The 15,402-nt window shown below is 42.1% G+C and overlaps 2 protein-coding genes across 6 annotated transcripts in view; one reads left to right on the plus strand and one right to left on the minus strand.

Annotated features, from left to right (window-relative positions):
• The window catches only part of LOC109631046 (uncharacterized), a 135,619-nt gene that overhangs the window by 53,231 nt on the left and 66,986 nt on the right, over positions 1-15,402 (minus strand). The gene's annotated exons all lie outside the window — the stretch shown is intronic.
• On the plus strand, positions 973-7,540 carry nr4a2a (nuclear receptor subfamily 4, group A, member 2a). Its single transcript, XM_020089611.2, has 8 exons — positions 973-1,159; positions 1,670-1,771; positions 1,932-2,859; positions 3,319-3,448; positions 3,631-3,794; positions 4,179-4,381; positions 4,551-4,729; positions 4,859-7,540. The coding sequence occupies exons 3-8, from the start codon at positions 1,990-1,992 to the stop codon at positions 5,113-5,115; spliced, it is 1,803 nt and encodes a 600-aa protein (XP_019945170.1). The 5' UTR covers positions 973-1,159; positions 1,670-1,771; positions 1,932-1,989; the 3' UTR covers positions 5,116-7,540.

Genomic DNA, 15,402 nt, shown 5'->3' on the forward strand with positions numbered 1-15,402 from the left:
TCGGACCATTCCATCGCTACCGAACAATGAGGCCCCAAAGATTATTTTGGCGACTGCGTCACCTTAAGCGTTTTTCTGCGTCACTCTCCATTCTGCGCGCTCCTATCACGTTTCCCTCTCTGGGGGACCTAAATTTGTAGCCCCCCCCCCCCACACACACCACACCAATGACAACTGGCTACAGGCCCACTAATTACCCCCCCCCCCCCCCACACACACACACCACATTCACTATACACCAGCTCTATGAATAGGCAAGACCCCACCCCATCTGAGATCTAAATTTGGAACACAATTGAATAACAGAAATCCTGTCAGAAGTTAACTAAGAACAATATTTACCCCCCTCCTGTTTCATATGAGTGTAGTGAACTTGGCATAGCGGCCTCATTGTGACATAACACACATGTGGTAACGTACACCAGTAAAGTTACCTCAGTAAGGGAATAAATAATCTAGATCCTATCAGGTGAGATGTTTCTCACTTTCTACATTTGTTTTAAGACCAGTTAGATCATTTCATACATTTTGGCTGCTGCAACCAAGAGGTGGTTGTGCCAGAGAAATGTGCTGACAAAATAGGGAAAAGTCCATAATATCAAGAAAAATGTCCACTGGTATAAAGAGAAGCAGAAATTACCAGATTATCACAATTTGCATGATTTACTTTGCAGAGCTGTGAAATCACATCCCATAGATTAATGTCATCTTAAAACAAGCCTGATTTAAGTCCCCTGCAAACATAGAAGTGTCTGAACAGACTTTAGGTGGGTTTGCCCTCCACTACATCTCTGCTAATGTCCATGTGGGAAGCAACATACAACACACATCACAAGCCAAACACACTCGCCAGATAAGGAAAAAAATGGGGCTTGAGAAAGTTCCCGTTCGGATTGGTCTGTGTCTCTGTCGACGCCGATGACGTTGCGCCGTGAAACACGTGGGCCACGGCATCCAGAGCTCACATAAACAAAGCCACATTGGCCAGACTGGGTAGTCGAAGCTCGTGTCGCTGTCAGTGCGCGGAGTCACACGGTTTTGCCTGCTCTGGCTTTGTTGGGTATCCGACGCTCATGGTTTGGAGCCTTTACCGAAATTGATGAATACCCCCTGCATGCTTATCGCATGGATTGAAAGAAACGATCCTGATGTGAAAGAGGTAAGATTCCCCACTCTTTTCTTTCTTTGCAACATCATCTGCGTGTGCGCTTGACTCGCACAGATTTCTTTCAGCCATTTGGATCTTTTCTTTCTTTATTTCTTGGATTCACTTTTTTTTCCCTCATTCATTGAAATTCTCCACAACTGAATCTTTCTCACAGTGGTCAGATCTGTTGATGTGACCGATGCCTCACCAGGAGATTCAACCTTTGCAGACAAGTTGTCACGGATGTCCAGTGCGCGAAGTTGATCTGTTTATCCCGAACAAATATTCCACACAATAATGATAAAAGAAAAAGACAACTATGCTCTGCAGTTTCTACATGAACGTATTTTGTCCGAATCTATTAAATCATTTTAACGTAAATTTCCCAAATCCTGTGCGTAATAAGGAATCTACTTTAGTTTGTGCGTAATTTACAAGTTGAAATCTGGGTGAACATGGTCAATTTTAGATATTATACATTTTAGAATGTATAGTAAATGTCAGAGTTGTGTGTTTTATTAGGGGACGATCCAGAACAGAGCCGCCTTTCTGAATCCAGACACCCACACAACTCCTGACATTATCCATTTCAAGTGTCACCGAAAAACTGTCAGAAGACTTGAGGTATGATATGAAAATTATTTACAAATACTAAATACAAACAGTATAAATGTTAAATGCTATTTTATTTTAAGATGACAAGCTTAAGTACTGTTTAAAAGTTTTTTGTCCTGCGTAAAATGTGATTAAATGAACTAAAGTGTAAAACTTTTTATATTCACAGTTCGAAGATTTACTGGAGAAATTCTGACCGTGTGGATTTCCCGGTTTGGTTTTCAGCCATGCCCTGCGTCCAGGCTCAGTATGGATCATCACCTCAAGGAGCTAGTCCTGCTTCCCAGAGCTACAGCTACCACACCGCAGGAGAATACAGCTGCGACTTCCTAACACCCGAGTTTGTTAAGTTTAGCATGGACTTGACCAACACTGAGATCACAGCCACCACTTCTCTCCCGAGTTTCAGTACATTCATGGACAACTATAACACCGGTTACGACGTTAAACCACCCTGTCTGTATCAGATGCCCCACTCTGGAGAGCAGTCCTCTATCAAGGTGGAGGACGTCCAGATGCACAACTACCATCAGCAGAGCCACCTGCCACCTCAGTCAGAAGAAATGATGGCTCACTCTGGGCCTATGTATTTCAAACCCCCCTCGCCTCACGCCCCGAGCACACCAAACTTCCCAGTTCAGCCTAATCACATGTGGGAGGACCCGGGCTCTCTCCACAGTTTCCACCAGAACTATGTTGCGGCCACATCTCACATGATAGACCAGCGTAAGAACCCGGTGTCGAGGCTTTCGCTCTTCTCCTTCAAGCAGTCCCCGCCCGGTACCCCCGTCTCCAGTTGTCAGATGCGGTTCGACGGCCCGCTGCACGTCTCCATGAACCACGACAACCCGGGCGGGCACCGGGGCCTGGACGGCCAGAGCTTCGCGGTGCCCAGTGCCATACGGAAACAGGCGGGCCTGGCCTTTCCTCACTCCCTGCAGCTCGGACACGGGCACCAGCTGGTGGACAGCCAAATGCCATCGCCCCCGTCCCGAGGATCTCCGTCAAACGAAGGTCTGTGTGCGGTGTGTGGGGACAACGCTGCCTGCCAGCATTATGGAGTGAGAACCTGCGAGGGCTGCAAAGGATTTTTCAAGGTGGGCTCACATGACAGAAATCACCATTAGTGTGTTTAAATGAAAGATGCCCCTCATGCACTGCGTCCTGAGAAAAAAAAAACCTGTCCAATTCCCATAGAAAATAATAATGGTGCATTTATTATAACCACATTTTCACTGCGAGTTACAACATGTATCTTCCAGCACCAGCTTAATTGGCGCCCATTAAATATCTATACGTGACAATTATACTTGTCCACACTTAGATCTCAGAGGTGCAAGTAAAATATGACAGAACACTGATATGTATTTTTCTGACAGTCTATTCCCTCTTGTTGGTTCGTACAGCAGAGTATCAAACAGGAGATGAGACAGATATTATATCGTTTTCATCTTTTCTCCTTCTGCAGCAAACACGCACAGTCCATGTACTACATGTTGTAGGGCTTTAGAAATAGGCCCGCAGAGTGACATGTGTTCCTTCTTTTTTTCTTTCAGCGCACCGTCCAGAAAAATGCAAAGTACGTGTGTTTAGCAAATAAAAACTGTCCTGTTGACAAACGCCGAAGAAATCGTTGCCAGTTCTGCCGTTTCCAGAAGTGCATTGTCGTCGGAATGGTGAGAGAAGGTATGTTTAAGCCATGCATTAAATTATTTTAGACTTGTTGATATTTCCTGATATTATTTCCTCACTGACACACAGGGGAATCCTGTGCGTAATTGAGTGTTGGGATGTTAACTTATCCACATTTAAACTTTTACGCACGTCAATATGGGATACCTACTTATGACGTGTTGTTCCAAACGCAGTGGTCCGAACGGATAATCTCAAAGGTCGGAGAGGACGCCTACCATCCAAACCCAAAAGTCCCCAGGAGCCTTCACCACCCTCGCCGCCTGTGAGCCTCATAAGCGCACTTGTTAGGGCCCATGTGGACTCCAACCCCTCCATGTCTGCTTTGGACTATTCCCGAGTAAGTAAAGAACCACAGTTCTAAAAATAAAACACTCGCATAAAAGGAAGAGAGGAAGAAAAAAAGATAGTGGCTGAAACAGAAAGCTCAACAAGATGGAGATTTTTAATTTTCTCCTGCTTCTAGATGACAATTTATTGCTTTGAAAGTTTGCTGGAATAAATCGCTGAATTCCCAACTTTGTCAGGGCTTTTAATGTGGCATATTTTTTTCTAAGTAAATTGCAATGAATTGGAGAAGTTAATAAAAAGAAGACATGAATTTAACAGTAAAAAAAGGACGCTCTTCTTTTCTCTCTCCCTCTCTTGGAAATGGGCATTTGCAATTTCACGGATTATATATTTTAAAGGACCTCATTAAGGCGCTGTTTAAATTAAATTCCAGTTTCAGGCAAACCCTGACTACCAAATGACTGGAGACAACACTCAGCACATCCAACAGTTCTACGATCTCCTGACGGGCTCCATGGAGATCATCCGGGGCTGGGCGGAGAAGATCCCTGGCTTCTCTGATTTACCGAAGCAAGATCAAGATCTCCTGTTCGAGTCCGCCTTCCTCGAACTTTTTGTCCTGCGGCTGGCGTACAGGTGAGCTGCGTAATTGTACCAAACAAAACAAGCCGTGCTTTTAGATAATCATCAGCTCCCCCTTCAAGCTTCAGTGCTTTGGCTTTTATTAGCTGCTCAATAATTAGACGGCTCTTAAATTCCCATTTATTTCCAACCGTAATTAATGTCGTTTTCTTATTAATTGCAGGTCCAACCCAGTGGAAGGCAAGCTTATTTTTTGTAATGGAGTTGTGTTACACAGGCTACAGTGCGTCCGTGGATTTGGAGAGTGGGTGGATGCCATCGTGGAGTTTTCCTCAAACTTGCACAGCATGAACATAGACATCTCAGCCTTCTCCTGCATCGCAGCTCTCGCCATGGTAACAGGTGCGTAAAGGCGGCTGAGCCTATATGGAAACTGGCGGCATTATACAATGCAATGCAGAACAGAGAGAGTTGATGCATGGCAAATAAATCCTCCATCTCACGTCTTCTTTTTTTATGTTTGTATTCCAGAACGACACGGGCTTAAGGAACCCAAGAGAGTCGAGGATCTCCAAAACAAGATCGTCAACTGCCTAAAAGACCAAGTGACGTTCAGTGGCGGTGGATTGAATCGTCCCAACTACTTGTCAAAACTCTTGGGGAAGCTCCCTGAACTGCGCACACTATGTACCCAAGGTCTGCAGCGTATCTTTTACCTAAAACTAGAGGACCTAGTCCCTCCGCCAGCAATAATTGACAAACTTTTCCTCGACACCCTGCCTTTCTGAGCCCCGACTCCACGGTGGGCGAGACCTCAAAGAACTTCCAAAAAAAAAGAGACTGTTTTGAGTCAGACGTGGCAGATTTTTAAACGGTATTATTATTATTTCGGGGATATCTGCAAGCTCCGTAGGCGAATAGAACAACACTACCCTATTATGTTTCATGAAGAAGACAAAAGATAAAGAGGCAGAAAGTGTGATCGCTGTGTAGGCCTTTTAATTCTCTGACAATTGTTTTTTTTTTTGTGCCAAACGAGTGGGGATACTTTTGTTTTTTCTCTCCAGTGAACAAACTGTCAACAAACTTAATCCAGTTTTACAATCACTTACTGTTTATTTAACATCGGCTCTACTGATTCAGCATACTCAGATGTAATATATTCCATTTATATATATTTATATACATATATATATGACCCCACACACGCACACACACGCGCACACACACGCGCACACACACGCACACTCACTGTATATTATGATAGATTATGTGATGCCTCCAATGCATCGGTTTATAACGTGTACAAAGTTTGTTACAATGAAAAAAAAATATTTCTTTTTCTTTTTCTGACTCGTGCCTATGTGTTTCTGACAGGATCCCAAAAAGTATCCAGAAAAGACGCATGTTCTAGTTTACTTTCTTTTTCTCTCTCCCACCTTTTCTTTTCTTTCTTTTATAGGCACTTGCTGAGGTGATGTCTATATATAATATATACCGGACACTATGTAGTCTGCTAGATTTGATACAGATTCGTAGTTATGGCACTCCTTTTATGTATTACGCATATGTGGAAAAATATCTCATCTGTATAGAACAATGAGGGACCCATGGTGTTTGTAAAACTGTCAGACATTCCTTGTTTGTATGTGCTGTAAGTATTGTTGCTGTTGAATATAAACGTTTCTATATATTTATTATTTCTATTGCCAAGAGCTACACTATAGCATGGTGCAATTTAAACGACTCCAAACCATCCGAGTTTCATTGCTGAGCACGTTGTCTGTTGTTTTCTGTCTTATAAACGTTGAGGTAGTTATGATTTAACACGTTTGGAAAAATGGGGGGGGGGGGAACTTTCCCATCTTATATCCAGAGGTTCATGAGTGTGTGATCTATAGACCCGCATCTTTTTGACATCATGATGTACCTACTGACAACTTCTGTAACGCATTTGGTGCCGAATTAAAAAAAAAAAAACTTTAGAGAGAAAGAAATATTTAATGTTTACAAATAAAACTTTTAAATCAATTCTTTGCTAAATAATTTCTCTGATTAATTAATTCATCCTTTAAAAACTGAGATAAGAAAGGAAATATTATTGTCCAATTTAAACTCCTTTACTTCCTCAGTATCAGAATTTATAGGCCTGTGTCCGCTGTAAATAACACTTTCAAATTAATAGGTTATTTTCTTTTAATAAACCTTACTCCATTTAAATCTTAAACTATAAAGAGGTATTTAGTTTAAATACATAAAGTACGTTTTATGCCTCTAAAGACGAAACATATGTGGCAAATAATGCGCAGGCCCACTCATGCTCTATTTTAAGATTGTGATTCTCTCTAAATGCACATTTATACAATATTTCAACTTTTTTTTCGCACAGCGTTGTGTCACTATTTCAGTCATCAAAATGAAATTTTAAATCACTTTTAATCTGTTGAGCAGCTCAAAGTTCTTTCCTCTGCATGCGTGTCTATAATGATAATATTTCAACAATGTACACAAAGAGAAGACGCTTATATTAGTCCATCCGTGGCTGTTAAAACATCTTTTTCATTTCCCAACGTCTGTTTGTGTTTGACAAATGAAAAAGTTACAACGGATTAAAAACAGGAATCTTCATATTTCTTTGGAATCCCACACACAAGGGATTTTAGCATTAAAAAAAGAGAACGTCGGATTTTATAACTCAAAAATGCCGATTCCACTTTTATATAAATGATTAATATTGAACTGTTTCAAAACGTTTTATTTATGATATACATGCACTAACCTGCAGACAAGTCGCACCAGATGCAAAACTAAACTATTATACACTTGTATTTATATTCAAATAACAAATACAGATGGGTAATAAGGAGCAGAAAACACATTCATGGTAGAGATAAGTTTGTTGTGCAACGTGAAACCGGGTTGTGCACAGGTGGCACAGCTTCATATTGTGCACTTGTCTGCGTAATTGTGCATTTGCAGTGAACAAGAGGGAACAAGAGAATATTCACATACATGCCTTTTCCTCCAGTTGTCTAAAATTATACATTTATTACCGGCGCCGGTGTTGGATGAAAAGACGCAGTAACCTGCTTTGTTTTATTGTAGTTTAATAGTAAGCCTGTTACCGTCAACCTCCCACAAACCTCCCCGGGGGAGTCCTCTGATTTTCTGCAGCTTCTCCTCCCGCTTCCCCGGCCATTAAATCACACAGGTTACAGCCAGGTAAAAAAGTAAATAAATAAAAGAATAAGTTCTACTTGATATACTTTAATCCCATTTACCGATTGTCCCTGTGCAACGATAATTTGAGACACTTTTGAGATGTTGCTGCGCACCAAATCTGCCGGAGACTGCAGGAGTGAAAGTGCGCACTGAGAGGGGGTGATAGGCCTGCGCCAAGTGCAGCAGTGCGGCTGTCACAAAGCCTTTCCTCTCGTCTGTCAGAGGGGAGAAGTGAGGCCAGGCTCCGAGGCATGTCTGGGACTCCTCTCCTCCAACATTTATCACATGATCGAGATGAAGGGAACAGCTTATTTTGCGAGATATTAGCGACAGGCAGCGAATTGTCTAAATAATTAGATCGTCACGTGTAAAGCGCTAATTCCAAGGCAAATTGGGATTACATTCAGAACCAGTTTGCTGACATTTAGCAGATCTGCTGAAAGGGGTGCATTACACTGTCACAAGTTCCCTCTATTGACTCAAAGTACAGTTAGGGTTTTAAACATGTCTATCTCCACACAATAAAACATGACACGTGTAGCTGAGACTTCTGTCAGTGTTTGTGCATGATTATATGTGCTGGAGGACTTGGAGTCTAAATTCATTAAGAGCCCACAACTTCATTTTCTCCCCATACTCCACATCCGCAGAAGGTTAGACATGACGGTGTTAGCGTTAGTACTGGGAGAAGAAGAAAAGGAACGAGAATGGAATCATTTCTAAAGCTGTTCTGTCTTCAGCTCGTGGATGGAGGGCAACAAACCGGAGCCATGCAGGTGAAGGTGGCCCCTCGCCAGTCTGCTGCTAAGTGCTTGAGCACAAAGTGAGAAAAGGCATCAAATTATAAGACTGAGCCCATGTAAGCTTGAGAGAACGCTCCTCCACGTCCACAGTAGGCGGCCGCTATTAGATGCATGCCGCACACTGTGACTGTCATGGATTATGTTGCATGCACAGCTGCACATAGTTGCACTTTTGTCTAATTCTGTGATGCAATCTGACAGGTCCGTGTGTGTGTGTGGTGGATTTGAGGAGAGGAGTGTTACAGCTGCGTTCAGTGTGGTGACCGTCTGCAGGGGGACGTGTGAGGTGACCATTAACATTAACAGACAGCAGCCAGTCCCCAGCAGCAAAACTGAATGAGGGCATTATTTTGAGGGATATGCAACATTGTGATTGTTTTGCAGTGTTCGCAGCGACTTAGGTTTAGTGTGGAGGTCTGATTGTGTGAATTGGGAAGATAAGCTCGGCCATTGCTTCATCCGATTCTTGTGTCTGAAGAGCAATTGACCTTTCACCTTTGCACTATTTAGAACCTGGTAGACATCTGGAAAAGGAACCTCAGAGCTGCAAAGAGGAGAAATGTCTTTTCTAAATGCAGCAGCAAAGAGTGCGGTGGCAGCCAGTGGAAGAATATGGATGTTGGATACAAATGCTGCAAACATCTGTGCTATACTTTGTCTAAACATGTTGACATGGTGATGCTGAGGATCTCTACAAAAAATCAAGGCATGGAGTTTTCTCCGACTTGGATAAAATCAAGCTAATATGGTACATTAGAAGTTACTGTGACACCAGGATGTTATAAGAAAACTTGTCAGCAAGACCTGAAATACACATAAAACTTCGTCCTTATAACCCGTCTTTCTTTAAAATTAAAGCAATTTAAAGATCTCGTCTGAGTTTTAAGTATGCCGAGCATACACCCCACCCGTCTCCACAGCTTTCTATAATTCTACCGCTTGTCATTCATTCCGTGCACATTCCCACATTTAGACTCACTTCCTTTCATGTTACCTTTCCCCTGGGCTCAGGCAGGCTGCTGCTGTGTGAGCCGGCGCTATAACACGTTGATTACACAACTTACGAATCCCGCCGACCATAGCCCTAAACAAAATGAATGAGTAATGAGCGGAATGATGGCCCTTTGGATACGACTGTCTATAGTTGTATTACTGTGACTATTTGATTTACCATATTGAAATGGTGATGATCATCCAATAAATAATGCAAAAAGCTGATTTCCGAGCGGCGAGGCGGGAGAAGAAATCCACCTTGCATATAGATGGAAGCGAGCTGTGTCTGTCCTGCGCTCAGCCTGTGGCCCAGAGCGGCTTTATCATTCATAGGACTAAACAGACAATCAATTCAGCAGCCATGTATGAAGGATGAAGGGATGCGACAAGCTGTGAATGATGAGGAGCCAAAAATCAAAGGCCTCACTCCTTCTTAGCTCTAATGGCCATTACCAGTGGAGACAGCACCAGTAAAATGAGGTTAATCATTCGCACAGATCCTCTCAAAGAAGATTGACTGAACTTGATTCCCAGTCAGATCACTCATAAATATTTACTTCGTATTAAACAGCTGTGTGTGCTCTGCTGTCACACATTGATTTCTGACAGATGCCATCAAATTATTGTTTCAAGTGTGGTCAGTGAAAACCATTATTGTACCAACACTCAATTATGCTAACCACAAGAAATTAATAATCCAATGACTCTGACGGGACAATATGACGGAGAAGAAGCTCAAAACTGTATATTTGCAAGAAAAAAAACATATATTCATCATATAATCAGCAGAAACCATAAGGGTTCAAATAGCACATTTGCTCTCGATAGATGTTCTGTCTATCCAAATTAAATAGCCGTACAGTTTGAGTTTATGGGCATTGCATGTATCAGTATTGAACACATGGGCTCAGTCCTTTGACCTTATTGACAAAATGAAATCGGAAATTTCCTTTATAGAAAGAGTTAATGTTTCCTCGGGCAGACGTGTTTCCGATTCAATTAGTTTTAATGAAGCCGGTGCTCAGTGGTTACTGAAGTAGAAAAAACAGGCATAAATGCCTGATGGTAATAGAGGACATATTAAGGAGGAAGGGATCAGACACACAGTGCGTGTTTCTGAGTGGTGCAAAATGCCTCCATCAGGCTGGTAGGAGCCAGTGGCTTGGGAAGCAATGAATTGTATGAGCCTCAAATGATGCATTAGGTCTCTGGGGCGAGGCTGGAGGAGACCGAGGAGCAAACTGTAAAAACACACGGGGAGAAGGATCTGGTTTTGATGACACGTGGGGTATCACCAACTAACAACAATCTCATCTACATAATTTTATCACAGCAACCTTACACCTACATTGATTTATTACCAGATTTGAATTATTTTGTGGAATTACTACATTTTAAATCCCTTAAGTCTAAAAATGCTGATCATTACCTACTTTTTGTTTTATCCTCCCTCCAATTACACTTTCCACAGTGACAATGTGACCGAGTGCAAGAGATGCAAACCATCCCCTCGTCTGATGTCGGTGTGTAAAATGTCAACATGGTCAGATGCACTGGCTCGGTTCCCACATGAATATGCCCTCGTCCTGTGTTATGGTTTGTGCCGCTCCTCCATGTGAAGTGAAACATATAAAATAACACACCCATGCACATGTAATCGGTTCATGTCTGTGAGTCAGATCATGTGTATGTGTGCGTGGTCTTCTATCATCTGCAATCCACATTAAAAAGCAGGTACATGCGTTCCCCGGTAGTCGAGCAGATGAAAGCTTTTTCCATGCGATCGCAACGTCCCTGGGTTGATTCCACCTGGGGAACAGTGTTGCATATCATTCACCCATCTCTCTCTGTCTCTCCTCTCAAATCATGTCTGCTCTCTAAATATATGCACCAAATTTAAAAGATATAATATTCTCCAAGAAATTAAACAGAAATTACAATCATATTTTTATGAAATGAGAAATGGCAGAAGTTGTGTGCTTCATTAGGACAATCACTAAACAACTAAACAGCTAAGAACTAAACAGCTAAATTATCCACATCAAAACCATTTCTTATGTGCACCAAGCTGCAGCTGAATTACAAAAGTAGACTCAGAGAAATGTTGCTGTAGCTTCTCCAAATTGAAAGATCTTTTTTGCAAAAAGGCAAAAAAGATTTGTTTAATTTAACAAGTACGTATAAAAAAAAGAATCACTCCTTTTATGCCAGCATCCCCCATGTCGTCTTGAAGACACCCCCCTAAACATGTACAGGGCTTCTGAGGCCTCTCCTCTCGTTTGAATTAATTTCTGTGAGTGCATGGATACATACATGTACTTACAACACAAAGAGATGCATGCAGTGATGGTTTTACAAATCTACCACAGCACATGTAAGTACACATTTACAGGGAGAGGGTTCAGGTAAAGTGGTGGAATACTTGAAAGGTCAAGAGGGGAATATGTGTGTGTGTGTGTGTGTGTGTCTGTGTGTTGGACAAAAGGGAAGGGGGGAGGGGTCATGCTGTGTGTGTGTGTGTGTGTGTGTGTGTGTGTGTGTGTGTGTGTGTGTGTGTGTGTGTGTGTGTGTGTGTGTCACAACAGACAGAAGCCATCCAGCCCAGACTCCCACATAGCTTTGTCATATCACTGGGAGATTAGCAACACACACATGTCAAGCTATAAGCAGAGCCTGCTGCAATAATGCACCTGCCAACTCTCAAGATCCACTCAACCCTTGTTCAAGCCCTTGTTCCGACATGTTAACTCAAAGGTATGCACACGGCGAAATGACCACATCTCTAAATATTAAACCCTATTTCTGTATGCAAACATAGACGATTGAAAAACAGCATTAAACATTACATTACAACTTGTCAGAAAAAAAAGAGGAATATATCAAAGGCAACTTGACAATTGAGGTTGCGTTGAAGGAAAATGTGCTTCAACACATACAGTTGAAAAACATAAAATATCAAAGACATGAAAAGGTTGCGAGTCGGGAAAAGTAGATATTTTACATGAGAAGCTCGACGGGAGAAGGTCATTGTCTTTCTTCATGACAGAGTTCCCAGAGAAAAGGACAGAGTGGAGACTCAGAGAGATTCATCTCCACCAGGATTCAAGGTCATCCAACCTACTCATCCTAGAAGCACTCGAGAAATATGGAGTGAAGACCAGAGATATTCTTCCCGACCAAAAAAGAGTGTGGAGAAAAGACTCTGACAGAAGAGAATCACTGACCTTCAAACAAGCTCTCTATCCATATAGAGTAGGGGAAGACATGCACAATCCATCAAAAATGCACATGAACTTTCCCTCTTCAAATAGTTCCCGCTTGAATAGCAGTCAATGGATCAACTATGAATATTGCATGTAGTGAATTGCAGGGGGTCCGATTGAATTCACTGTGAAAAATCTGATATTAAAAAAATCATATTTCAAGAGTGAGATTCAAAAATCTGCTTTTGAGATTAAATATTTTCAGTTGGGCAAGGATTTGAAATATGTTTAGTCATTTGTAACACACGCCTGGTGTCTTTGGTGTAAACATTTAATGAATCTAGTGTGTAAACAGATGAAATAATAAAAATAAAAGATCAATAAAAAAAAAACAACCTGAGTCCACCCCATGGTCATGAAATTGCCTTTTGCCACAGTCCCTCTTCAGCAATGGAAAGATCAGTGTTAATTTTCAGCCGCTCTTTGATTGGATGAACCTGCCTCCCTCTTTGCTCGACATGGCTAGCACAGGTCAGTGGCTGATGCAGTGTAGCATGAAACAAACAAATAGAAAAAGGCACCTTGTGGCACTTGACTCTCGCCAGAATGCAACTGGAGGCGAGCCTGCCGTCGTTCTATAATAACGACCAGCACCTCCTATACCAAAACTATGGGAGAGAGAGAGAGAGAGGTGCGCGAGGAGGGGTGGAGGGTGGAGAGAAAAGAGAGTCGGGGAAAGGGTGGAATTAGGAGCTGGAGAGGGTTGGGGAAGAAGGTGACGTGTGAGGTCTCTGAAATCTGGGAAGGGGTGAAAACTGAGCGGAGCCACCCGCAGTGAAAGATAAATGTATTATTGAACAGTAAAAACATGTGGCAGTGCAGTGAGATAAGAAATATGAATGATCATACCTGCAGAAAGTATATTTAAAAAGATCTAATGTAAACAGTGACAGATGGGTTTGGGATTTTAACACTGTGATCTGATCTCTGGGTGATTTCTCTTATGCTGGGAAACACAAAGATCCTGTATTGTGGGGTTGGTTGCAGAGGGGAATTCCTTTTACACATCTACTGTTTCCACTTTAACAAAACAACCCGTTTGAAACCAGCTGTACTTTACATTATAGTCATCATGGCAACAATAATGAATGGATAAAAAATGTTCCAGCCCTTCTCCTGACACTGACTTTGTTTCACTTTATACAATGTCACCTGTGGCCACTAAAGGGCGCCTGAGCAATAAAACGTAACTAATGGTCATAATAAGCTGCTTGACAGCCTACTGTATGTGCTCGTCTGTCTCGTTTACACGTCTTGATGAGGACAACTGCACATGTGAAAAAAATGGAAAAATTCATCAGTGTCCCGAGAGGGCGCCGCACAAAAAGGGCTAACCTGCCTTGAGTGATGTCACTTGAGTCAAAGTTGACTGGGTCTGATAATTCCAATCCCGCTCCTCATCTCTGCCTGAGCTACAGCTGCTAAAGGCTACATTAGCTGCTACTACCAAAACTGAACCGTATCTCAAACAGAACTGATGTAGCAGAGTTGTATTGTGGGTAGGCACCGTGTACAAGGAAGTAGAATGCATGGAATAAAAAAAGTTGCAATATCTCTGACTCAACTGCATCAATTATTAGAATTTTTAATTTTTTTTTTAAACCGAATGGTTATAGAGTTAAGATATCAGTGGAAACCTTTTCTATTTAATACATTAATTCATTAACACATTATTCAGTTTCCCCCTTGAGAGATATCATATTATATTGTAAAGCTGTGCATGGATATAGGAACATTCATGTTTTTTTTTACCAAAGCCAAGCATAATCTAAACACAATTGCCTTTTATCAAACAGCCCATGCAAAAATGAGAAAGAAAAAGCTGGACAGGACGAGGTGCAGGGGGAAGGAGACGTGGGAGAAGGGACAAGACAGAGGGAAGAGGGGAACAGAGAAGAGGAGAGCCAGGCCAATCATCCTGTGATAAGATGGGGAAAATAAGTCTGATTATCACAGAGGCCGGGAGCATTAGACAGGCTGGGAGTCATCTCAAAACTCAGGAGGGAAGAGGCAAGACAAGAGGTCACAATTATGCCCCACTAGCTGCACTCCCCTCCTCCTCATGAAGTCCTCTAATATATTCAGTTAGTTCCTGTATGGCGCAGAGGGGAAATTCTAATTAAAGGGTGGGGGGAATTTTGACACATGTGAGGCAGAGATCAATATTTAGCACCATAATCAGCCATTCCTGATGGCTTGACGGTGTCACTGCGAGCAGACTGCGGCTCTCAGTGAGAAGGAGCAGACAGGGAGGCGAGCAGCCAGCCAGCTGCAGAAAGGAGCGCCAAACTCCCAGCCATCATGAATCAAAGCAAGTGATGCCTCTCCTGCTCCATTTTGCTTTGCTTTTTATCTTCATTCATCCTCTTAAAGGAGAAAAGTGAACTCTGTCAGGCTGCTTTGTGATAGGGGTGCAGGGGAAGTGGAAAAGAAAGGAAGAAAAATGCCACGGAGGGGTACGGTAGATCAGGAAGGAGTGCAGCTGTCAGGACTTTGGACTGTTGGATGATTGTGAGGTACACAGTCGCTCCTGTCTGCTGAGTGATGCCTCTTTCTTCAGCTTTGACAAATATTTTATTTTCAATGCTAAACTGTTGAGGAAAAAACATTCAGCCACTTAAAAAAAGGCCTCCAAATAGTATTTAAAATGACATTATAAAATGTAATGAAAACTCCTGCCCTGAAATTATCAAGTCAATTTACTATTACCTCCACCACGAAGGTTATGTTTTCACCTCTGTCCATTTATTTGTTGGTTGGTTTGTAAACCGGATTAAACAAGAACTACTGAACA

The sequence above is a fragment of the Paralichthys olivaceus genome, chromosome 10 (assembly GCF_024713975.1).
Source record: "Paralichthys olivaceus isolate ysfri-2021 chromosome 10, ASM2471397v2, whole genome shotgun sequence".
In the NCBI taxonomy this organism is placed as follows: Eukaryota; Metazoa; Chordata; class Actinopteri; order Pleuronectiformes; family Paralichthyidae; genus Paralichthys; species Paralichthys olivaceus.